The sequence below is a fragment of the Crocodylus siamensis genome, chromosome 15, assembly GCF_052110815.1.
Source record: "Crocodylus siamensis isolate JL-2025a chromosome 15, ASM5211081v1, whole genome shotgun sequence".
Lineage (NCBI taxonomy): Eukaryota > Metazoa > Chordata > Crocodylia > Crocodylidae > Crocodylus > Crocodylus siamensis.
Genome location: NC_143409.1, coordinates 19,260,574 through 19,286,701, shown reverse-complemented (window position 1 = coordinate 19,286,701; position 26,128 = coordinate 19,260,574). Strand labels below are relative to the sequence as shown.

General features: G+C 44.3%; 1 protein-coding gene across 1 annotated transcript in view; it reads right to left on the bottom strand.

Moving 5' to 3' along the window:
* Window positions 1-26,128, bottom strand: part of ATP8B4 (ATPase phospholipid transporting 8B4 (putative)) — a 210,387-nt gene that overhangs the window by 96,548 nt on the left and 87,711 nt on the right. Inside the window, 2 exon segments of the mRNA XM_090028242.1 lie at window positions 8,241-8,311; window positions 9,641-9,713. Of these exon segments, the coding sequence (XP_089884368.1) occupies window positions 8,241-8,311; window positions 9,641-9,713 (144 nt within the window).

Sequence of the window (26,128 nt, the reverse complement as noted above, 5' to 3'; positions counted from 1 at the left end):
TCAGTGTCCCACATATGTCAGATAAAGGGGTCTGGAAGTTTGGATATATCCTCAAAAGCTGTTTTTTAGCAAAGAAAAAATATTTTCTTTAAGGGCACTTAGACACGTGCTTGACACCTACTCCAATGCATTCCAATTAGAACACTCGATTAATCTTCAGTTTATTGCTAGAGAAAAGCTCCTGGGCAGATGTCTGCATGTATGCCTGGACCACAGCACATTGAGCCAAGTTGCAACAGCCCCAGCTGGCAAGGGACCCGGGAGATCTCCCTGTCAGGCTATGGCTGCTGCAACTGGGGTCAATGTGCTGCTGAAGCACTGGCTGGGGCATGAGGGTGCTTCAGCACACGGCTAGCTGGCAGGCAGCCAGCACATTACGGCACCTTCATGCCCCAATCAGCCAGCTCAGCATCTACACATGCACTACTGCCCTCAAAAAACTCCACAGCAGGCTAGTACTTGTATTTACAAGTACTACCCGGCTTCAGAGTTAATAGTTTTGTGTGCCCTAGTAGGGGCACATGTGCAGATACTAAGACATTTACTGTGCAGTTAATTAGTCAACTGCACAGTACACATCTCATGTAGACATGCCCAATGTCTCCTAACCAAACACATGTTCATATGGTTGTTGGAACAGATATTCAACAATAAAACAACGCAAATTAAGGATTTAATTTTTAATGGAAGTTAAGCTATGTTCATGCCCAAAAAATGCCTACACATTTACCAGCATCAAAAACAATATTGTCAGTCAGTTATTTATTCAAGATGCCTGTATTACTCCTAGAATATTAATTCTCTTAAAGATATTAATTCTGATTTGGATATATGTGGTTGAGAAAACTATTTTTGGTAGGCTATTTCCAGAAGATATTCAGAAACTGAATATGAAAGATTCATGTGGTTTGATATGCAACAAATTAGTTTGTTAATATACAACTTTTAACCTCTGCTTTTCTTACTATGATTTTATGTGCTTTTCTGACTTTCCAATTTCTGTATTTCATTAAAATTTTTGTATTTAATAAGACAAACCATAAAACAGCAGCTCTATAAAAACAACTATTCACATCATTTTCTCTAAGTTCTTCTGCTTTGGTCTATCATCATGGTATCTGATAGGGCTGTGCGAAGCTTCGGCTCACAATTAGATTTGGAAAAGATTCGGCCCATTTCAGAGGCCAAATCTCCAAATCCAAACCTAATCACTCAAAGCTTTAAATTTTCTGAATAGATTCGGAAAAGATTTGGATGAAATTTGGCAATTCAGAAGGCAGTCTTTGAGGGGAAACAGGAACTTAGAAGAGGGAGGGGGAAGATGTGAAAGCTTTAGTTGGCCAGTGAGTGTGATTTCTCCCTGAGTCCCCTTCCAATCACAGTGTCTGGGGGAGGGACATAGAAACAGCACAAAAGCCTCTATACGCAGGCTTTCTGTGCCTTTTTGTGAGCTGGTTCTGAGCAACAGCGTCAAAAATGTACTGGACTGGCTCGGCTTCCTAGTCAGTTGCCTGCTCTTTTTCGTTCTTAGAAAGGATTGGATAGGATATAGCTAAGCTTAATTTATTTTAGAATCCCTCTACTTTACTTATCCAATTCATTTCTTTCCATTTATATTTGTTTTCTTTTTTGTCTCCTGTACTTCTTAAAGAGACAGCTCAGTGTTTTCCCTGGCAGTGTGATCCATCACTCACTCACACACATCATAGAAGAAGAAAAAGTCATATATTCATAGACGAAGAGGAGATTCAGATTATATATAGTTATTAGTTATTAATATTATTATACTTAGTCGACATACAGACTAAAGACAACACAGAAGAAGTCAGACAGAGATTCAGATTGAGATTAACACACAATACAGAACTCAGTCTTAGAAGAAGAAGGAGAAGTCAGTCACACATCACAGGAGAACAACACACACCATATAGTTATTTATAATCAATAATTATCAGCAAGCCACAGTCCACTACACACAGCACAAAGCAAACAAAACCCAGAAGAAGTCAGACACGCACCTTTTGCAGCACAGGAAAGATCAATATGAAGTGTGCTGGAAAGGCAGGTGCCAGGTCTTCTGGCAGGGGAGGGAGAGGGGCTAGAGAGGGTAGGGGGAGAGCTAGAGCTGCAAGCTCCCCTCCCACACCCCCCAAATATAGATGCATCCTCTTCTCGAGCAGCCATGAGGCTCCTGCTGCCAGTGGAAGCAAGGAGGTGGAAGCAGTACCTGATGTTCCTGCACCTGAACCACCTCCCCTAATTCCAGAAATAGGCACCAGCAGCAGAATGACTGTCTCCTCCTTTCAAAATGCAGAAAAGTGGCAGGCTACCTTCCACCACAGCGTCAAAAGGGGCAAGATGGTGTGGGAGAAACAGGCAGAGCTGAGCATTCCATAGCACAAAATCATGCAGGATGTGGAGACTCGGTAGAACTCCACATACGTGATACTTGAGAGGCTGGTGGAGCAACAGAAGGCCATCCATGACATGGACTTCCTTGGGGACATCAGGATCAGTGGTCTCCTTAACAGAGCTGAGTGGGGTACCATCTCACAGATCTTGGTGGTCCTCAAGCCCTTCCTCAAGGCCACTGAGATGCTCAGTGCTGGTGATGCCCTCCTTGGCCAGATGATCCCCATAATGACGGAACTGGAGAACCAAATGGAGAAGTTCCAAGGGCTCAATGTTCCTGGCTGGAGCAAGCCACTGTCACCAGACGTGCAGGCACTGGTGAGGTGGCTGACAGAGGGCATCAGGAGATGGCTGGATCCTTTGTGGTCCAGTACAGTCCACATGCTGGCATGCATGTGCGACCCAAAGGTGAAGGGGAGCATGTGCACCAGCTGCACCAAAACCCTCCATCACTAGACGCAGGTGCTGGTCAACAGAGTCAGGTAGGCAGAAGGGAAGAGGCTTGGGGATGTGGAAGAGGGGAATCCACTTTCCCATGCTAGCGTTCCCAGCACTAGCCAGGCTCCTCCACTCCAACCACTGCCAATGTGGGCCAAGGGCATGGCTTCAATACTGGGATCCAAAAGTACCAGACCCCAGCCTCAGGCAGGTAGCACCGAGGCTCCAGTGGTTACCTATCTCACTAAGAATGTGGAGCCACTGGACTGCAACCCCTTGGCCTACTGGGCAAGTCGCAGCCAGATGTGGCAAGATCAGGCCACGGTTGCCCGGCAACACCTGTGCTGTCCACCAACCAGTGTTCCAAGTAAGAGGGTGTTCAGCATTGCTGGGGATGTTGTGACCCCCCCACCACACCTGGTTGGATTCTGGTTTGGTGGAGCAGCTGGTGTTCTTGAAAGTGAACCTCCTGCTGCTGGGGTTCCCCAAGTTCTACCTGTAGATGGACTGAGTGCCACCCTCCTCACTCCATCTGCATCTATTTCCTTTTTTAGTTTTTAAAAACCAGTTAATGCCCCACTATCAGCTTGAGGGGGCATACCACTCATTGAATCATCAGCCAGCAGGGCAAGGACATGTCCCTGTTGAGCTCACTACCATGCCAGGACAAACTTAGAGGTATGAGCTGGAGCTATGGGGAAGGAGGAGACCCTAGGTACTAGGCATGACTACTGAAACTGCACCCTACAGGTGCTAGTCAACAGAGTCAGGGAGGCAGAAGGGAAGAGGTTTGGGGATGTGGAAGAGGGGGATCCACTTTCCCATGCTAGCACTCCCAGCACCAGCCAGGCTCCTCCACTCCAACCACTGCCAATAGGGAGGCCTGGTGGGACTGCTGGTGGCACGGCAACCCCATAAATGCCAGGACCAATGAACCCCTAGTGAAAGGCAGGTAGGAGGTGCCATAACCTCAAGCTAATGCACAAATGGACACAGTCCTCCTGGCTGGGGAAAGCCCAGACATGTCACGTCTTTGACAGGCTTGAGGCTTGCTGGTTGCAGTGGAGTTGTGAGGCTCCAGGTGAGCTCAGCTTAGCTGCCTGGGATGCCAGCCTTTGGGTTGAAAAACACTTTATAAGGCTGAGGAACCACCTGCAGCTGGTGTGTCTGCTGGTCCTGGATGAAAGATGAAAGGTGTGGCAGAATGTCTCTCCCCAAAAACTCTGCTCGGTGACAGTTTGGTTAATATGGGCTCTTTAGGTAACCCTGAGTTGTAACCTGAGTTGGATACATTCCTGAGGGAGGAGAGAAACCTGCTCCTTCTGCCTACATGACTGGCATCACATACCTGGGTGAGGGGCTTACACTCCCTATTGTTAAGCATCCCAACCTGACTGGGAGGGGGCTAGAGACTCTGCCGGTCTGCCCAGCAACTAGTGATGTATTTCAAGTTGGTTGGCTGGCATCCAACAGGTGCTGGCCTCCATTGGACCAGGTAAATGAGGTATTAAGGGCTATATAATTTAAGGACTACCCAGGAGGAGGGACAGGAGCCATGAGGAAAACTCAGAGAGAGAGAAGAGCTGGACCATCCGAAACTTGCTCTTTCTCTCAAAACTCATGACCAATGAACTGCCTGCCTCCAGAGGAAATCTCCACCTGCCTCTGGATGATACTTGTGAGATCTAACTAGATATATAGCTTGCAGTAACTCAGAGATGCATGATCAAAGGCTACCCAGCCACCCTGTTTGCACTATCGAATTTCTCTTATACTACTCAACTCTGTACCCTAATTCCAACCTTACTTCTTGTAACCAATAAAGTTCTCCTTTGTCCCTAGCATGGGAGACTTATTGGGAGTGGGTCTAGATTATGCCTTGGGGTCCCCTTGGTTCAGCTGACTAAGAGAGACCACTACTTGTACTTCCGACTGAGGGAAGCACTCCAAGTCAACTAACCTTGAGGGCTACTAGGCCTGTGTTTCCCACGGGGAACAGTGCCAGGATCAAGCCTGGCCCTGGGTGGTGGCAGCAATACCCCAGGCTGATGGGTGTGCTCCAGAAAGGGGGGTCAGCCCTAAGTCACCCCCAGGGAGGCACTTTGAACCTGGAAGGTGGTCAGGCACAGTGAGGTGGGTGGCTCAGTGCAGGAGCACCCCCTGCTGGCCCACCACAGAAGGAATAGTAAAGAAAGCCAGTCAGTGAAAATGGAGGCATCGGGGGTGAGGGACAGAGTGGGGGAAGGGGGATGTAGTAGCACAGGTAAAAGTACAGAGGTACATGGGGAGTCATAGAATCATAGAAGTAGTTTCAGAAGGGACCTTGTAGATCTTCAAGTCCGACCCCGCGCCTGAGCAGGAGAAAAACTGGGCTCAAATGACTCCAGCCAGGTAGGTATCAAGCCTCTTCTTAAAGACCCCCAGGGTAGGAGCCAGCACCACTTCCCTTGGAAGTTGGTTCCAGATCCTAGCCGCCCTAACTGTTAAGTAGTTCTTACGGATGTCTAATCTAAACCTACTCTCCAACAACTTGTGGCTGTTATTCCTTGTTATGCCAGGGGGCACTAGGGGAAACAAGGTCTCTCCCAAACCCTTCTGGTCCCCACTAGTGAGTTTATAGACAGTCACCAGGTCACCCCCTCAGCCTTCTCTTGTGAAGGCTGAACAGGTTCAGGTCCCACAGTCTCTCATTGTAAGGTCTGCCCTGTTATCCCTGGATCGTGCAGGTGGCCCTCCTCTGGACCCTCTCCATGTTGTCCACATCCCTCCTGAAGTGGGGCGCACAGAACTGGACGCAGTACTCCAGCTGTGGCCTGACAATTGTCACATAGAGGGGGAGGATCACCTCCTTCGCCCTGATAGAGATGCACCTGTGGATGCACGACAAGGTCCGGTTAGCCAACCGTGACCTCGCATTGTCGGCCCATGTTCATCTTGGAGTCAATAATGACTCCAAGCTCCCTTTCTGTCTCCATGCTCTCAAGAAGGGCGTTTCCCATCTTAAAAGTGTGCTGCTGGTTACTACTGCCCAAGTGCAGCACCCTGCCCTTGTCAGTATTGAAACTCATCCTGTTTTTGTTAGCCCACCCCTGTAACCTATCCAAGTCTTGCTGCAGTCTTTCCCTCCCTACCAGTGTGCTCACCTCACCCCAAATTTTGGTATCATGAGCAAAATGATGTCAAGATGTCCAGCCAGTTGTATTGTGTCAGAATTCCACTGTCTAATCTATATTGAGTCCATGAGTTTCTGTACCTAGAAGGCTGATAAAGTGATGTTCACATAGGCCCAGCTGTGAAAAGAGGTTTGTAAATTGTTCCGTCTCAGGATCAGGCAGGATCAGGATCAGAGAGACTGGAGGCAGAGTGTTTTTTGGCGAGGAATGTGCCCCCACAGGTAGCTGGGTATTGTTATCTTTGATGATTCTGGTACGCAGTTTGTGGGAGTACTGGCATAGGCTACTGGTAGGAGGTGTATGGGGGTGCACGTGTCCCCCCGATGGCTGACACTGATGCTCTCGGTAGAGCTGGTGCCCCCCCGACAGGGCCACCACTGTCAGTGGCTCCTGTGGGTGCCCCCCCAGATTCAGGAGGCACCAGTCACTCATAGGTAGTGGAAATAGTTGACAGGTTTTGTGTTTTGAGCTGTAGAAAGTTGGCTTTAGTTCTGGTGATGAGGTTAGGTGCTTGTTTGAATTTTCAAACCACTTTTCAGAGCCAGACCTATGAACTGCACTTCATCAGCCTCCTAGGTAGCAGATACAGAAACTGATGGACTCAATATAGACAGTGAAATTCTAACATGCTATAACCCGCCAGACATCCCGACTCCCCAGGTACCTCTGCAATTTTACCTGCACTGCTACATTCCCCCTCCCCCAGCCTGTCCCTCACCCCCAGACACCTCCATTTCAATTTTCACTGACTGGCTTTCTTCCCTGCATTGCATACCAGGCCAGCCTCTGGCTTCTTTATTATTCCTCCATCCAGGACCAGACACACCAACTACAGGTACTTCCTCAGCCTGACAAAGGGTTTTTCAACCCAAAACCTTGCTAAAATACATTTCTCTAACTATACAGTTGCCCTACCAAAAAGATACCAGATTGTCTTACCTGCTGTAATGTAAAGTGGTGGACCAAGCTGAGACTTTAGGGGAGGAGGAAGCCTCATTGGGGCACACTACCATGTTGATGTAGAGGCTCCAGTGCCAGGGGCACACCTTAACACACACACACACACACACACACACACACACACACACACAGTGTCACCCACCCATGTCATGAGTCAGCAGCCGGAGGTGCAGGAACCCAGAACCCAGACTCCCCCTGCACCTAATTCCTTGACAGCAGGCAGGCTTCTAGGCCACAGTAGGGCCTAGCAGGCCTGCAGTTTTCACCCCCCTGTGTCTTAAGACAGACACAGTCAGTCACACAAGAACCTATGTCACAAGTTTGCTTGTCAGCAACCAGAGATGCAGGACCCCAGAACCCAAACTCCCCCCTGCACCTATTTCTTTGACAGCTGGCAGGCTTTGTGGTCGCATGCTTGCATTTTTCACGCCCCTGTGCCTTAACACACACACAGTGTCACCCATGTCATGAGTTTTGCTCATCAGCAGCTTGAGGTGCAGTTTCCCAGAAACCTCTAGACCTATCTCCTTGAAACTTGGCAGGCTTCATGTCCTCAGCAGGGGCTACCATCCCTGCGGCTTTCACCTGACCGTGGCTTAACACACACGACATGAGTTTTGCTTTCAAGAATTTGAGGTGCAGTTCCCCAGAAACCCCTATATCTATCTCCTTGAACCTTGGCAGGCTTTATGCCTTCAGCAAGTTCTACCATCCCTGCAGGTTTCATCCAAATCAGCCAAAACATGTCAAAGTAATAGATATTTCATTAATTACCCACTGTACTCTATGGCCAGATCTCCAAATCTCTCTGAATTAGCACCAAATCTTCCGAAGCCGATTCGGCCAAATTGTGTTGGAAAAGCTATCCGAATCTCCAAATCAAATCACTGGCCTCTGAATCAACCAAATCCCAATCAAATAGTTCCATTTCACACAGGCCTAGTATCCGAGCGTATAGTACCCACCAACAAGGTAAACAAGAAAGTGAGTGACCTGCCTCATTATTGTCTTCTAGAAGCACCTGCAATGGACCAAAAGACTGATCTCTGCAATTTGTTATGATAATCATATTTAAAACTCTGATCACATTTAACATATACACCCAAACATGAACATGTAAAGGGAACACAAAAATATTAGAAATAAATTCTATCTAGGCTCAATAGCTGGTGTGTGTAGAGACAATGCATACACGCATTACATTTTTATTTAAGCATACTTTAGTATTTATTAGCTATAGCAACAGTTAAAACTTACCCATCAAGCTCCGCAGTTTCAATGTAAGAGAGACCATGTGGTTCACTACCCGACAGAAGTAATAAATCAGCCTGTAAAAAGAAATGACAATATACTGTATCATCTGTGACAAGCTGAAAGTTATAAGAAATGGTTTACATGAAATACTAAGAAGTCTTGAGATACATTATAATGTTCTCTTTATTTTTCTCTTGAAACACTGTACAAATATTTCCTTAATAGTCTAAACTTTTGAAATAACTCTTAAAATGCTCTGGATTGACATAGGAGAGTCAGGGACTATGGATAAGCATTTATCTGAAGCACTAAAAATGTCTTGGGAAATTTGCAGCACCACAAAAACATAGCAAGGAGGAGTGACCCTACATGCTGACCCCATGCAGGATCTGGCTCATGGACACACCCTGTGCCACATACCCTGCACACAGGGCCAGAAGGTTGGGCACCACTGTTTCAAACCATAGAAAAAGGAAAGAAAGGGAATGTTTGAGGAGCTGACCACTGTTCGTGTGGAAGACAAAATATAAACCAGAGCAATATTATCCTTGAAATTGTATTTGCAAATGTGTACATTTGGTATTATTAGGCAAACCTTAGTGCTGAGATAACAGATGTGTGCAAATACCTAGAGTACTAACATTAATGATATTTAAATGATTCAATAATACATTTGAGGAAATTAAGTACAGGAAAATACTGACCTAGGAAGGAATAGATTAGATGTCCCAAAAAGTGTTTTTTTTTCATTGCTGTTGTTGTAAAAAGTTCCTGCCATACATTAAGTGTTTATCCAAGTACAATTTTGGATGTTCCTGTTTTTATAATGTTTCTCTTGGGTTTTGTTTCTTGTTGTCTTCCCCCCACCCAGAAATTAATAAATCTATGTAGTGCATTAATCAATACATTTTTTTTTTAAAAAGGGAAAGGCAAATGCAAGATCTTCGCCCCATGTACTTCAGTGAGCTTCCACTGAAAACACACGGCAACTGGGGCCAAAATCTACAAGACTGAGTTGTTTCATATCTTTGAAAGAGCTTTTATCATATAGGAAACCTTGGGAGGATAAAGCATTTTACCATGGTAAAAGGACCACGTTAGGACTTGTACAACTGGGCATACACGAACAAATGGAGAAGAGTTATTGTCCATACAAGTATTATGAATACATTGGGACATGTGTAACCTTTACCCAGGTGCATGTTTCATTATAATATGATCCTTTTGAGGAATGTAGTAAAAACTATACAGGCTCAAAGAAAAATCTAAGCTCTATGTTAACATGTAAGAGAAACAATATCAACAAGAAGATACACACAAATAAAAATTAAGACGTGGAGAGAATCCGTTACTATTCTACTCCTCTGAACTATACTTTGGCGAAAATGTTCCGAATTACTTACAGCTACAAATTGATTATTTTGCAGTTTAATGATGTCACCAGCTCTTACATTCATCCATTTTTCATTCTGTAACCTATGGAAAAGAAAACACACAACTAACGTGTCTCCATGTACAGCTTTAGTTAGAGGTAACAAACTGACCTTTTTTAGTTCTTTTATAATTGCTCAATTTTAAATATAAAGTATTAGATTAAAAATGTTTAAGATACCACCTTCAAAACAACCATTGTGCCCTTCTTTTCATAAATCATCTTTAAAACATGCGACTAAGTGTTTTAGAATTCTTTTTTTGGCTGACACTAGTGAATTTAATCAGCAAATGTCCTACCTGATTCCTATAAACTAAAAAGATTTTTGTCATAACAAATGCATGCATCACTGGAAAACAAAAACAGAGACAATGGGGAAGGGAAATGAGAACAAGAGGCAGCATAGTAAGGAGGTAGATTTAGAATCATAAAATGAAACATGAAAGAAATAGAGAAATAATGACAATTGAAATAAGCTATTTCTCTGCTTGAACAAAATTCAGTGGCACTGACATATAGGCTTTCTTTAGTACATCTATTGCACAATTACCTGGTTAACTGAGCAATGAATTGAGACTGGCTACACATGCAAATAAACTATGGTGCCTTAAAAAAAGGGCCAACCAGCTATAAAGTTATTGCTCAAAAATGTGCAGAAACTTTATATCTGCTTTCTATGCAGCTTTAATTTGCACATGTAGTCTGTACTGCAGCTGGAAGACCAGAGCTGCAGCAATCTCCCAGCTGTAGGAGTGCTGCAGGTCAGAAGCGAGAGGCACCAGTGGGGATGAGGGGCTGTGGGTCGGGAGGGTGGGGCATCGGTATGGGCGGGGGAGCAGGGAACAGCGGGTCAGGAGTAAGAGGCACCAGCACTGCTGAGAGGTTGTGGCTTGGGAGTGAGGAACAAGGGCAGGGGCAGGGCACCAATTTATCAGGGCTGCTCAGTGCCACAGAGCAGCAGGGGGGAGACAGCTGTAGCTGGACCCACGTCTCGGTGAGTGAAGGGAGCAGAGGAAGCTCTCATTTTCCATGCTGAAACAACTAAAATCAACTGCCAAAATATACGGGTATTTGGAATTTATTTTATTATAATGATCAAGGCACTGTTAGGCTTCCAAACTGCTTTAAAGTTATAAATATATCAATAAAAAATTGGGTGTTTAAACACAAGCTTCAGGAGTGGGGGGGGCAGGGTCCCAAATTAAAGCAGCTCTGAGAGCACGGTAATTAAAGTGCCAGGAGTGTCTTGTGTATCAGTATCCCCACACTTAAAAATGCTGGCAAGGGTACTTTATCTAAACCCCAAATGAACTTTAGATAAAGCTCCACCATCCACATTTTTAAGCATGGGAATGTACATGAGATGCTGGAGGCTGCTGGAGCACAGTAATTACTATGCTCCAGCAGACTCAATTAATCAAGTAATTACAGCATGCCAGATCAGCCTCACTACTCATGTATAGGCACCCTTTGTGTTCAACTGATTCATACATACATACACACATACGCACACACACACACACACGCACACATACACACTAGCCAATTGCCCATCAAGAATGAGGGGTGGGGGGAGGGGCAGCCAGGGACAGAGGCCTATATCCGGCCCCACCCCCACCTTCAGGGCCGAGCCCACTTCCCCCTCCCCCCCACTGCTTCAGGGTCTGGCCAGGATGCACCCCCATCTGTCCACATTTGCTCCATTGGTGCCACCTACAGGGCTGGAGGGGCATGGCCAGCAGTGCTGGCCTTGCCCCCTTCCCCTGTCTGCTCCATTTTCACAACCTGGAGGCAGCAGAGGAGACAGGACCAGTTCCCCCCCACCATCTCCTCTGTTGCCACTGCCTGCTGGGGCAGGGCTGGGCAGGGACAGAGGCCCAGAGCCAGGCTCACTCTTTCCACCCGCACCCTCCCTGCTTCAGGGCCAGGCCAGAGCCACTACACCCCCATGACCCCCGGGGGGCTGGCAGAGACGCAGCTCAGCTTCCAACCCTGTGCCCCCACTCCCCTCATCCAGACCCACCCGCCAGTCCGGGCCCAATCTCATTCCCCTCTGGCAGTTCAGGTTCAGACCTGGGGCTGCTCCCCCCCAACCCTCCACCCGCCACAGTGGCCCTGACCCCGTTCCGTCCCCTTGCACTACTGACACCTCCACAGAGCAGGGGGGAGGGGGACAGGCCAGCTCCCCTCCCGTCCCCCGCGTCATGGCAGCACTCTGCTGCCTGTTGTCCCTAATGCTTTATTCACATACTGATTGGTTGCCAAGACAGCCATTCAAGGGTGTAAATAAAGCATTATAGACAGACAGAGTAAGGCTTTTATATACCTATATAGATATATATATATATATATATGGCATTTCATTTTAATCATGGAAAAAATGGGTTTTTAATGAGAGAATTTTCTATTTTTTATCAGAGAATTTTGGATTATTTAACAAAGAAAACCAGGGTCCCTAATTATAACACTGTATAATGCTCAATCAATTAGTAAATTAATGCCTTAAATCTGAATAAACTGCGGGCATACTGACATTTTCTCCACAAATGTAGAGACTCAATGGGAAGGCAAGTCTTTTTACATTTCTCGGGGAAGGTACGAGTGGAGAGGGGACTAAAATTCATCATCACATTTGACATTTCCCTATTCTAACTGAGTGTTAATAGTGTAGTTATCAATAAATGATATAGTTATTGCAGTTAACTTGAAAGTACAAGTATTAAAAGTAAGGCAGTTGTGTTTCAATTTTAGCTAAAACAAATCTAATTTACTTGTCTTGTAGACTGAAAAACAAATTAAATATTTATACAACTGCAAAATATGCCCTGTGTTATCAACATGCTAGGTCATTTGGCTTAGACATTCAACAAACTTCTCTTTTATAATGATCCAAGTACATGTTGTTCTGGAAAACTTTCAACAGCAGTATTTTCATCTAGAGCCAGAATTCACTATTTTTCCTCTTCCATTGTCTTCTGCACTTTATCTTCTTAACTGAGGAAATGTATGTTAGCAGTGGCACATTCAGCTTGACTTTATTTACTTTTTTCAGTTGCACTTATGTATTATGCACCCAAGGGTGATGAGGGAGTTGGCTTATGTGGTTGCATAGCCGCAGGTTATCAGCTCTGAAAACTCATGATCAGGAGAGGTCCCAAATGATTGGAAAAGAGCAAATATAGTGCCTATTTTTAAGAAAGGGGAAAAGGAGGATCCAGGGAACTACAGACCAGTCAGCCTCACCTCAGTCCCTCAAAAAAATCATGAAGCAGATGCTCAAGGAATCCATTTCTAATCACCTGAAGGACAAGAAGGTGATTAGGAACAGTCAACATGGATTCACCAAGGGCAAGTCATACCCAACCAACCTGATCGCCTTCTATGGTGAGATAACTGGCTCTGTGGATGTGGGGAGACCAGTGGATGTGGTATAACTTGATTTTAGCAAGGCTTTTGATACAGTTTCCCACAACATTCTCTCAGGCAAACTAAGGAAGTTTGGACTGGATGAACGGACTGTAAGGTGGATAGAAAACTGGCTGGAGCATCAGGCTCAGAGGGGAGTAATCAATGGCTCAATGTCTAGTTGGTAGGGCTGTGCGAGGCTTAGGACAGAGCTTTGGATCTGGAGAAGCTTCGGACACTTTGGGGATATCCGAAGCAGCACATCCGGGTCAAAGCACTGGCCTCATTTGGCTTCCCGAAGCAGTTCAGAGCTCCTGAAGAGCTTCAGAGCCGCCTCAGAGATCCGTCCATGGGGTATAATCGGGAAACAATGAAGTATCTATAACTTTGTAGTTTTTTGTCCAATGTGGATGAAATTTTCAGGGGGTGTAGACTCTGCAGAGAAGCCTGCCAAGATTCAAGAAGATCAGTGCAGGGGTTTGGGGGAAATGGCACCCCAAATTCTTGAAAGCAAAACTCATGTCACATCTAGGCATTACAACATAGTGGAGTGAACACTGCAGGGGTCGTAGCTCTTGCTGAGGCCACAAAGCCTGCCAAGTTTCAAGAAGATCGGTGCAGGGGTTTGTGGGGAACTGCCCCTCAAGCTGTGGACAAGCAAAACTCATGCTATGGGTGCTTGTGGGACTGACTGTGTCTGTCTTGGGGCGGGGATGGGAGACACTGCTGCAAGCCTGGCTGCTGAGCTGCTGTGTTACCAGTTACCAATCAATCAATCAGTCATGATTCACTCAGGGACCAGGGACTCAGGGCCCAGCTACTACATAACGACTTAACGAGCATCAGTCAACACCTACAAAACCAGGCTAAGGAGAGGAAAGAATCAATACAGACAATCAACTGGCCCAAGACAGACACAGTCTTGGCAGGAGTTTTGTCTGTCAGCAGCTAGGGGTGCAGGGCCCCAGAACCCCCCTGCCGCAATCTCCTCAACAGCTGGCAGGCATCAAAGCAGGGGCCACCATCCCTGCAGCTGTCACCCTGCTGCACCTTAACACACACAGTGTCACCCATGGCACAGGTTTTGCTTGTCTGCAGCTTGAGGGGCAGTTACCCCCAAGCCCCTAAACCGATCTTCTTAAAACTTGGCAGGCTTTGTGGCCTCAGTAAGAGCTATCAACCCTGCAGTTTTGACCCCCCTGTGTTGTAACACATAGACGTGACAGGAGTTTTGCTTTCAATAATTTGGGGTACAGTTTCCCCCAACCCCCTGCACCAATCCTCTTGAAACTTGGCAGGTTTCATGCTTGCAGCAGAGGCTACCATCCCTGCATGTTTAATCCAAATCAGACAAAAAAGAACAAAGTTATAGATATTTCATTGAGTCCCTATTAAACCTTATGGCCGGATCTCAGAAGTGGCTTTGAAGCTTTGAAGCCTCTTCAGGTGGATCGAAGCGGAAAACTGGTCTGGAGCTCTGGATCAGATCACCAACATCCAAAGCAGCCGGATCCGAAGCTGGATCAGATCGCTGCCGACTCACACAGACCTACTAGGTGGCAGTTGGTATCTAGTGGAGTGCCTCAGGGTTGGTCGTAGGGCCGGTTTTGTTTCATGTTTTCATCAAAAACCTGGAAGGTGGCATAGAGTTCACCCTCAGCAAGTTGGCAAATGACACCAATCTGTAGGGAGTGGTAGATATGCTAGAGGGTAGGGCTAGGATTCAGAGTGACCTAGACAAATTGGAGGATTGGGTCAGAAGAAATGTCATGAGGTTCAACAAGGACAAGTGCAAAGTCCTGCACTTAGGACAGAACAATCCCAGTACCAATACAGGCAGGGAGCTGACTGGCTGGGCAGCACTCTGCAGAAAAGCACCTGGGGGTTACAGTGCACAATGAGCTGAATATGAGCCAGCAGTGTGCCCTTGTTGCCAAGAAGGCTAACAGCATACTGTGCTGCATTGGCAGGTGTGTTTCCAGTAGGTCATGGGAAGTGATTATTCCCCTCTCTTTAGCGCTGGTGAAGCCACATCTGGAGTACTGTGCTCAGCTTTGGGCCCCTCACTACAGAAAGGATGCAGACAAAATGGAGACACTACAGAGGAGGGCAACAAAAATGGTGAGGGGACTGGAGGACCTGACTTCTGAGGAGAGACTGGGGGAACCAGGCTTAGATTTCCCTCTACGGCCAGGTGACCTATCACCTGGACAAGGGAGAAGAGATTGATGTCATATCTTGACTTCAAAAAAGCCTTTGTTCTGGTATCCCATGATCACCTTTTGGCAAAACTGGCCAATTGTGACCTTGGGTCCACCACGATCCACTGGCTGGAAAATTGGCTCCATGGTCAGACCAAGAACGTAGTAATTGATAGAAGTCACTCATCATGGTGTCATGTGAGCAGTGGGGTCTCCCAAGGCTCTGTCCTTGGACCCATATAGTTCAACATTTTCATTAACTATGTGGATATTGGAGTCAGGAGTGGACTGGCCTAGTTCGCTGATGACACCAAACTTTGGGGCAAAGCATCCAGACCAGAAAACAGGTAGATGATCCAGGCTGACTGGACAGGCTCAGCAACTGGGCAGACGAGAGCCTGATGGTGTTTAACACTGAAAAATACAAGGTTCTCCACCGTGGCAAGAAAAACCTGCAGCATCCTTACAGGCTCAGCAGTGCTACACTGGCTTGCACTATGGAAGAAAGAGACTTGGGGGTCATCATTGACCACAAGATGAACATGAGTCTGCAATGTGATGCTGTGGCTAGTAAAGTGACCAAAACACTGGCTTGCATCCATAGGTGCTTCTCAAGCAAATCCCGGGATGTCATTCTCCCCTTGTACTCGGCCTTGGTGAGGCTGCAGCTGGAGTAGTGCGGCCAGTTTTGGGCTCCACAATTCAAAAAGGATGTGGAGAAGCTTGAGAGAGTCCAGAGAAGAGCCATGTGCATGATCAGAGGTCAGGAAAACAGACCTTACGATGACAGGCTGAGAGCCATGGGGCTCTTTAGCCTGGAAAAGCACAGGCTCAGGGGTGATCTGATGGCCACCTATAAGTTTATCAGGGGTGACCACCAGGATCTGGGGGAAGGTTTGTTCACCAAAGCGCCCCAAGGGATGACGAGGTCGAATGGTCATAAACTACTACAAGACCGTTTCAGGCTGGACATAAGGAAGAATTTCTTTACTGTCCAACCCCCCAAGGTCTGGAACAGCCTCCCAGCGGAGGTGGTTCAGGCACCTACATTGAACACCTTCAAGAGCAAATTGGATGTTTATCTTGCTGGGATCCTATGACCCCAGCTGACTTCCTGCCCTTTGGGCGGGGGGCTGGACTCAATGATCTTCCGAGGTCCCTTCCAGCCCTAATGTCTATGAAAACTATGAAATCTAGATGGAGAGGGGATTTAATAGCAGCCTTCAAGTACTTGAAGGGGGGTTCAAAAGAGGATGGAGCTAGACAGTTTTTAGTGGTGGCAGATGATAGAACAAAGAGCAACCATCTCAAGTTGCAGCAAGGGAAGTTTAGGTTAGATATTAGGAAGAATTTTCTTATTAGGAGGGCAGTAAAACACTGGAGCAGCTTACCAAGAAAGACTGTGGAATCTCCTTCCTTGGAGGTTTTTTAGACACAGCTAGACAAAGCCTTGGCTGGGATGATCTAGTTGGGGGTGGTCCTGCTTTGAGCAGGGGACTGGACTAGACAACTTTCTGAAGTCCCTTCCAACCCTAATTTTCCATGATTCTATGATTTGGATAATCTTTAAAGAAAACAGCTATAGAGAATGTAAATTATATGTTGCATTATTTCTCATGATAATTGGTAGAACAAACATAGGTTCAAATCTCATTGTTCAAGCTGGAAGCTTTAATCATTATTAATAGCACGAATGGGATCACGAGTGTAAACAAGACTGTGTTTTGTGAGAGTTTGTATCCCAAATTAGGAGTAAATATAGTTATTACAAATCCAATGTTTTAAAACGTTAATGCTTAACAAAAACTGAATGCTTCACAGTTTTATGTCCAACCCAAAAATAAAGCATGATCTTTCTCTAAAAGATCTCTGACAGGTAATGCTGAGTTTCATCTAAATGTCCTTCAAATTCAAAGCTATGGATCTTACTTTAGACTCATAACATTTTGTTCTGTAGCAGGCATGAGGGGACATCCTTAAGTAAGGAAGTAATGTCAGGCTTAATTATACGTTGTTTGACTATCGACAGTGCAGCAACTGCACCACATTAACTGCATTATTAAACAGAAAACATCTTTAGGGTGTATGTATGCTAGTTTTATTTATTATTTTTAATCTCTTATCTGTAAGTCTTTTACAATATGGCTAAAACTTACAAGACAACCAGTTCAATCCTTGAATTTTTCATACAGCTAAGTAAACCATTTATTTAAGATGACTTATTTACCTATGAAATAGAACTCGTTTCTGCAAAGCCTTTTTAGCTGACAAGGATATAAAGGCCCCATATACCACTTTAGCCTTGTGGAGGGGAACAAGGAAATGTTACAAGCGGTGGACATTTACAATTTGTAGATAGTGGCAGCAGCACTGTGCCCCAACAGGGAGGGGTTTGAGCACATCCTGTCCATCCAAGGTACAGGCATGCACAAGAGCCAGAAGTCTACCAGTAAAGATGCTCTGGGCTCATCTTCTGTACCCGAGACCTGGGTGGCTACAGTATGCTTAGCCCTCTTTTCCCAACTGCAGGAGTATGTATTACAGTAACTGTGATAGAAGCCAGATTTGCAAATTATAGGTATTCAGTGTGGAAAGCCTTCAGAGGCTTTTGTGTTTTGTATATCTTGTTATGCGGAGAGGGCCAAGTGCTGTTAAGAGAATCGTCTGGAATGGGGTTTCCAATAGTCTTGACAGTCACCTGACGATAGGATTAGCATGCATTTGTCATGTGTTTTTCTGGAGAATTCCTTCATCATGTAAATTCATGATTGAATTTAATCTCTGCAAAGGGACATAGTGAAAAATACAACTGGATTACTACAGTGACAGAACAGAATGTATCTTAATTCAAACATTAAGTTAGTAGTGTCAACCTAATCTAGAGCTTCGTGTGTGAAGCCCCACTTCAGAATTCTCCATTAGCATTCAACAAAACAAAATTCCTGTGGCTGGCACTCAGGTGTTACAAAGTATCATATAAATCTGAAGTTTCATTAAGTTTCAAAGCCAGGTTTTCTAAAAACACACACGAAGCAGGACCTGGCAGAGACCACAAATCGGAAAATATGAAACATAAATAATGTAGAACTGTTCCTATGCTTCAAAAACATTAGTGCCAAGCGAACCTTGCTCCCTACGGAAGGGAATAGGCTGACCTATTGTGATACCAATACGCAGGGCTACATCAGATTAGCCACTGAAATGCCCTGGTGGAGCTCTTAGCCAATCAGCCTCCGCAAGAGAAGGTCAAGGGAGAGCAGAATGTTTGTTCAATCTAAAAACCTAATTATGTAGCTCAGCATGTAATATAATGGTATGAGTGATGCAAAAAACCCCAGAACAACAGCCTTTCCCTGGGGACTGGTCTGGTGCAGTTAAGTATCTAGCATTGCTGGCAATACACTTTTTGAAGCTGTAAATACTCAAGCTTAGTGCTTGGTACACGTAAGGCAAGTAACTACACGGTCTCTGTGGTAATAATGCACTTACTAGCCCACAGATTTTTTGTACTGATTCAACAAGTCATAGGGGGACCAAGATTCTACCCAATCAAGTGTGAAGATAGGCAGAAATTCACACCCAATCCTTTTTCCACTGTTAGACTGGAGTGGGAAGAAAAAAAACCCACAGATGAATCATCTCCATTCATTTTCCCTTCGTTAGTAGCTTGGATCTTACCAATCATAAAGCCAATACTGTTGTACAGACTGATCTGAGGTAGTATCATCTCCAGTATCTCAGAACAGTTTCCAACATCAAATAAAATATTCTCAAGCTACACTGGACAAATCATGATAATTAGGCATCAGTCAGGTACTTGAAGACCACTTTTAATAAAAACATCAATTGTAAATATGCAGCTTCAACTTGACTGAAGGTTAATTATAATTTTACATCTGACCCTTTCTGTGTAATATACAATTTGAAAGAATAGTTTGCTGAGGCAGCAGATGCACCACTGATGTGTCCCCTGGTTCTGCTTACACAGTAAGCTGTCAGAAAACAACTGTGCACAATACCTGAACTAAACAAAGGGTCAGCACATGAACAAAACTAATACTAAAAGATTTTAAGTGTCACACCAAAGTTTATATGGAAATCTCATACAATGGAAATCTCATACAGCTAATAAAAAGCACAACAAATGGGTTGAAATGTATCCATTAACTACAGACTCTCTCAAAAGATTACAATTCTGTGGACTTAAATTTTTGAACAAATAAAAGCATCCCAAAATCCCAAACAGCTAATGCATTGCTTTGAATGCAACTACACAAAGCAGTCAGATTTCCAAACTCAGATGAGGAGCGATGGGTAAGTAACCAGCATTTAAACTCAACATTTGGACAAATATATTTTCACAAGCCCTGACAAAAGCCCAGACACTTGTATTTGTATCTACCCTACTCTTAGGATCCAAACAGTCGTTATGCAGATGGTAAATATTTATAGCGTTATTTTCTGCTAAATATCTTGTTGGTACACCCTGAGATACTTTGTTTTTGAGTTAATTCATCTCAAAGCGCACATATTTTAGAGATGGCCTCTTTACTGTACCTGCAATTAATAGTGGGCACATACCCTAACAAAACTTAAATGACCATCTGGTCAATAGAATTTGAGACTACAGTTTGGAAGGATGGATGTAAATTATGTGGCCCTAATGTTGATGAATATACAATTCTGGCCACAAAAAAGGGAAACGAAACTGAAGCCCCATATCCCCATGAACCTTGTTAAATGAGTACTGAACGCATCTGGAATGCAAGGAGAGTGAGGAGGTGAGAGGATTCAGTCTGGACTTGATTACTGAACTGGCAAAACTTAAATTACATTTGAAGTATTTTATTCCAATCCCAGTTTGCAGCCCATGAAGATTGTTTTCATAATTCAAAAATGACCATTTGCACTGTTTGGCAGTTAGTACATAAGGAATAGGATCTCTAATACTAGCACCAGATGCCACTACTTTTCTAACTTGTACAGCTTCAGATAAAAAAGCATTGTTCGCATCCCCCTTCTTCAAGGATTCCTTTTTGGCAAAACAACAAATGCTTAACCTTACTTATATTATACTATGACCTGGCTGGATAACACCACCCGCCTTGTTTTGCCTGGCCTTTATCCAGTAAGGTATTTGGTTCAACACAAGTTTTTGCATGGACTGGGAAGGATTATGGCCATACTTTTTTCATCTGGCCTGACATGTAGGTAGGGCCCCAATGAAAGATGGAATCATTGTGTAGCTGCTTGGTGAGCAAATCCCAGAATAAACTGAAGCAGGCAGAACCTCAGCTGGTGTAAATAGTCAGAACTGCACTGAAGCCATCATCTGAGGGTCTGCTCAAAGAAATCTTGATGATGTACAGACAACTTTGCTGCTACTTCAGAGCTTTCTCTGACCTAAATTCTTTTCAGCTCATCAGACATCAAGATTTATTTTTCAGGGCAATTTTTTTTTGTCCTTTTTCATAACTCCTACATTTTCACTCTTTGTCTTGCAGATCCTTTAACAGTTTCAGAACAGTCTGAGTATCATCATTCTGAAAGCGGAACTGCCTCTCATAAGACTGCTCTCGCTGTTTTTAGACCTCCTTATTCAAAGCTAATGTAAAAACTACTAACTTTATAAACTTATAATGCAAATTAAAGCAAACTGAGTCTGTGTCCACTCATTTCCAAATTACGAAGTAAAAGTTAACACCAATAAACGCTCACAAGCTAATACCTAGTACACTGCTATGTTATGAAATGCAGTTGAAATGCAGTTATTTGTAAGAACTGAACATGGGGACAATACTGTTTTTTGCCTAACTTTTTTCTCTCTTCGTGAGTAAAAATGTTCTTAGTTGTAAGGTGCTGCCTGCCCTACAGGTTATAAGCAGGGACCCTGGTTTTCTCTATTTTAAAATCCCAGATTCTCTGGTAGTACCTCAAACTTATCTGATCTGAAAACTGCAAAATCCATATTTTTCTGCAATTAATCAAGAGGGCCACTATCACTGTAACATATATTATGTGGTCTTATTGATTAATTGATTCTGTATTTTTATCATGCAAAGTCAGAGTTCTCCCGGCCCACTTTGCTCCCGGGACACAGCTGTCCCACCTGCTGGTTTGTGGTGTTGAGCAGCCCTCATATGTCAATGCCCTGTCTCTACCCATGCCACTGCCCATCACTCCCAAACCACAGACCGACCTCCCTCCCTCCCCTGCTTGTGCCCTCACTCCCAAACAGCAGCCCCCTGGCCCAGCCAGTCTCCTCACTCTCAAGGCACAGCCACCCCAGCCCTGCTAGTGCCCCTCACTTCTGACACACTGCCATTAGTGCACTACAGCTATAAAGCATCGTCGAGTAAATGTTTTTAAATGGCAATAATTACCAATAAAAAGATAAATCTCAAATATTTAAATATAAAAAATGGCAGGAATGTAATATACACTGGGGAAACTTGCAGTAAACAACTATACAGAGCAAACAAGAAATGAACACCCGTCTTCATAGAAAGAGTTACATAATCCACTGAAAAGAATAAGTTTATAAAGCATAATGCAATGTACAAGGTGAATTAGCCCAAGGCAGAGCAATGAACTAATGGAATAGTGCTCAGCTTTTTTCCTGGTGGGCTGGATGGGCAGTGCCAGGTAGGTCTTTGGGCTGGATCCAGTCAAGGATCCCAATCCAGCAGCTGGGGCACATGGGTAGGCCACATACAGCTGAGAGGAGACAGGTGGAGGAGCAGCCCAACCCCAACCCAGCCACCACAAAAGAGGGCTTGACCCAGCCTTGTGGTGGGGAGATGGCATGGCCCAGCCCCCATCCAGCTTCAGGGAGCAGGGAGGATGGGTGGTAGGGAGGGGACAAGGGCATGGCCCAGCTCCAACCTGGCATGTGAGGTTTGGAAATTTGGCATGTGGGAGGATAGCCATACTAATTGCCACCAAGCCCCCACTGCTAAATTTCCTGACCTGTAGGGAGCCCTATGGGCCAGATGCAATGGCTCTGAGGGCCACATTATTCCCCTTGGGCTGAGGGTTGAACCAACCCTCCACTTACGTATTTAAATTGTTTCCAATTACATTTCTTATTTCCGATGCCTTGGTTCTTCATGAGGGATCTATACAGCTCTCTCTCCTCCCCTTTCTCTCCTTGTTAAGCAAAGTTTGAATTTAACTTTCAGGGGTGTAGGTTGTAGCCATGTTGGTCTACTCTAAGGGCATAGGCAGACAAGGTTCTTTGGGTAAATCTGGTATTTTTTATTAGACCAACTCAGATAGCCGGAAAAATTGTTCTCAGCAAGCTTTCAGGCACAAACACCCTTTGTCAGGCAGAGGAAGCATGTGCAGATGGACTGTGTTCTTCCTGGATGGAGTGGTAAAGCAGCCAGAAGCCAGTTTTGCATACGTACTGGCCTCTGGCTGCTTTACCACTTCATCCAGGAAAAGCACAGACCATCCGCACATGCTTCCTCAGCCTGACAAAGGGTGTTTGTGTCTGAAAGTTTGCTAAGAACAATTTTCCAGCTATTTGAGTTGGTCTAATAAAAGATATCAGATTTAGCCAAAGAACCTTGCCTGTCAATTTAACTTTCAGGCACTTTACTCGCTTTTTATGAATTAGCAATTTGGCATCAAGTAACACATAATTCTGCAATCTATACCAAATTATGGCTACAATTTAAGATAGGAAACTGTTGTTGTAGACGGAAAACTATCCTCTTCATTTCTATATAAAGGCACGGGGTCTAAGTCACTTGGTATTCAAAGATTTTCATGCTTTTTAATAATACGATCTGGTGCTAATGAAAAAGTCAGTGTGTTGCCAGTTTGTCAAATCTACTGGGAAGATGTTCGTAGAAAACTTCAGCTCAAAATAAGAAAGAAGAAGTGCAAGAATGAGGGTTGTCTGAATTGCTCTTCCCAGTAAGGATCTTCTTTTTATTCAAAGTTCACTTGTAAGATGCATAGAATATAATTGCAATTATGACAACATAAAAAATTCAGAAATAACTGGACTGCTTTTCATTATTGCTTTGTGCGTGACTTACATGCATCCCTAATAAAACCAGCATGACATTTACTATGGCATATGATGCAAAGACGTTTTTAACTGGAGATCTGAACAGACTCTAGTAATGCAGTGGCCAAATTTATCCTGCGCTTTACAGAATGTAGTCTAAAAGGTAATCTAAAACTCTGCTCATCGGTGCATGTGCATGGCTTCTAAGAATTCTTTAAGGGTACAGGTATGCAGGAGACCCAGGTTTGATTCCCAGAACCGCATATAATTACAGCCATCAAGGCACCGAACATCCAGACTCAGTCTTGCCTTTGCATACTGTCTCAATGGTCGAAAGGAAGGATGGAAGGTCTATGCAGGCCCCACTCCTCCACACTCCTGCCTAGACATACACGTCAAAGGTCCTGGTGACCTCTCACGCATACACCATGATCCAGAAGGATCAATAGTTGCCTACTACAGAAAGTTAAGGGGAACAGGATCTTACTACACATGATAACTGGCCACGTGAAAGCCCTTACTTCATGGCAAGTGAAAAGCAAAAGCATGGTAGCTTATTTCTCAGTGAAAGACTGCTAAACTATCATAATTCAACTTTCACTTACCACAAAATAAGACCTTGCAAGTGGGCAATCATCACAATGTTTAACTCACTGTAAAACGTTTGGTTGTTCCATGCACAAAGGGTAGTTCATTTCAATTAAAAGTAACAGTTTCAACATTTTGAAAAAGGAAAAAAATAAAGATTTGAGGGTTTTTTAGTTTAAACACAAAGCGTTTAAATGTCTGTCTTATATGGTGTTTATACATGTGTTCTGGGGGGGTGGGAGGGGGGGCAGCACTTTAATTAAAGCAGCTCTCCCAAGCCACTCTAATTAAAAGGACCAGGAACATCACATGTATCAGCATCCCACACTGAAAAACACCGGTGGGGGCGCTTTAACTTATACGAGCTTTAGTTAAAGTGCCCCCACTGCTATTTTTCAGCATGAAGATGCTGATATGTGTGACGCTGAAGCCTGCAGCAATTACTAAGGTCCAGCAGACTCAATTAATCACAAGTAATCACAGCTGCACATCTATAGGCACCCATATTGTTTAGGATAGCTCTTCTTACCTTGTTTTATTTTTAAACACAGAAAAGTATTACATGTTATTTTCTATAACGATAAAAAGCAAACAGCTCCATAAGCCAAATACTGTATTATTTATTAACAGTGTAGCAGAAAGCCCCCTTTGAACATTTCCCTTCTAGACACAGATATAACAGAAGCCCCTTCTTGCCTGCAGCCCCCTCCTCCCCTGACCTCTGCTGTTCTGGGCATTTCTTTTCCTTCTCTGTATTGGCAGAGAACTAGCACACTCATTGCATGGGTGTGCCAAGACTCAGAGCAAGCCAGAAAGCTGAAGTGGCTTTCTGTAGGAGAAACCTAGAAACTACATCTACATATCAATTAAGCTCAGTGTTACTAAAGAAAACAAAAGAACTAAAATATCCACTGCAAAAACTGTAAATATACCCTGTGCTAACCTAACTTGCTGTCCCCAGTAGCCTTTGATCCTCACTACCTCACATTGCATTTTTATACATTTCTCACAGTACATTTTCATATTTCATCTGTCTCATCTTTACCATGGCATTTTCTATTTTCTATGTTATACTTTTAAGCTCTTAAGGAATGTACTCCCTGTAGAATAAAGTTACACCCTGGACCATTGTTAAAACTGCATTGAAATTGTAGTTGTAAAGTGATAAAATCTGTTGAGTGAATGTGAGTAAATGATGATCACCAGTAGACAACAGCCTAGCCAAAGGAACTCCATTTTAAGCTAATCAAGCTAAAGAACTGATTCCTGGAACTGAGCACTCGCCCTAGGGACTATTCCTGTAACCCATGACAATACAGCCTTTAAATCAATAAGTCAAGGATGGACTGCCGAAACTTCAGGTAGGAGCAGGCAGAGACCTCTGTGACTAACAGCTGTCAGGTACTACTCAAGACCTATGTGGGACAGTGACCCCCAGACTGGGTAGCAAAGATGATGCTGGGGAATCACACAAGTCTTCCAGAAAGGGATAAAAGGCAGTGAAGTGTGACCCTCAGTGGCACGTGACCTACTGAGACAGAAGGACAAGCAGGAGACCCCCTTCTGGAGAAGACATCACCTTGAAGGAAGCTGACCATCAACAGCAGACTCCAGGGCCTCGGAGAGGTAGATATACTGACACCGGTACTCACAATCACTACAGCAGCCACTACACACTATACTACATGGGTTTGAATGAGTGTGTGTGTGTGTGCGCGCACCAAGGTGACCAACACCATCCATAACTCAAAGTTTGTATTTATGATTTTATTGGTAACTTCACATCCCATCCAATAAAATAGAATTTATTATGATGCCGTGAGTTGGTCCTTTGTAGCCAACAACAGGATTTTGGTTTTTAGAGACTTAACCTAAAGAGATCTTTTCCAGTCAAAGAAAATCATATGGCCATCAAGAAAAGAGACTAAATATGTGGCTAAATATGTTTTGAGTTACTGAATTTTTAAACATAAGCCTTCACACCCATAATTCCAGGAGAAATGCAGCATAGTGATAAAGGACTGCTGAAATATCCCTCCAACTTATTCAATCACTGCATCTTCCATCAGCCATAACTTTTTAAAGGTCCCCACACCAAGACATATTGCAATCATTCAGTTTAGAAATAACAAGAGCATAGACTTTGCAGTGAAACAGAAGTTAGCAAATCAACTGAGGAAGGGTATTAGGAATTCAGTGTACTGATCACTGAAAAAAGCTAGGTTCTCATAACTTAGGTTACCTG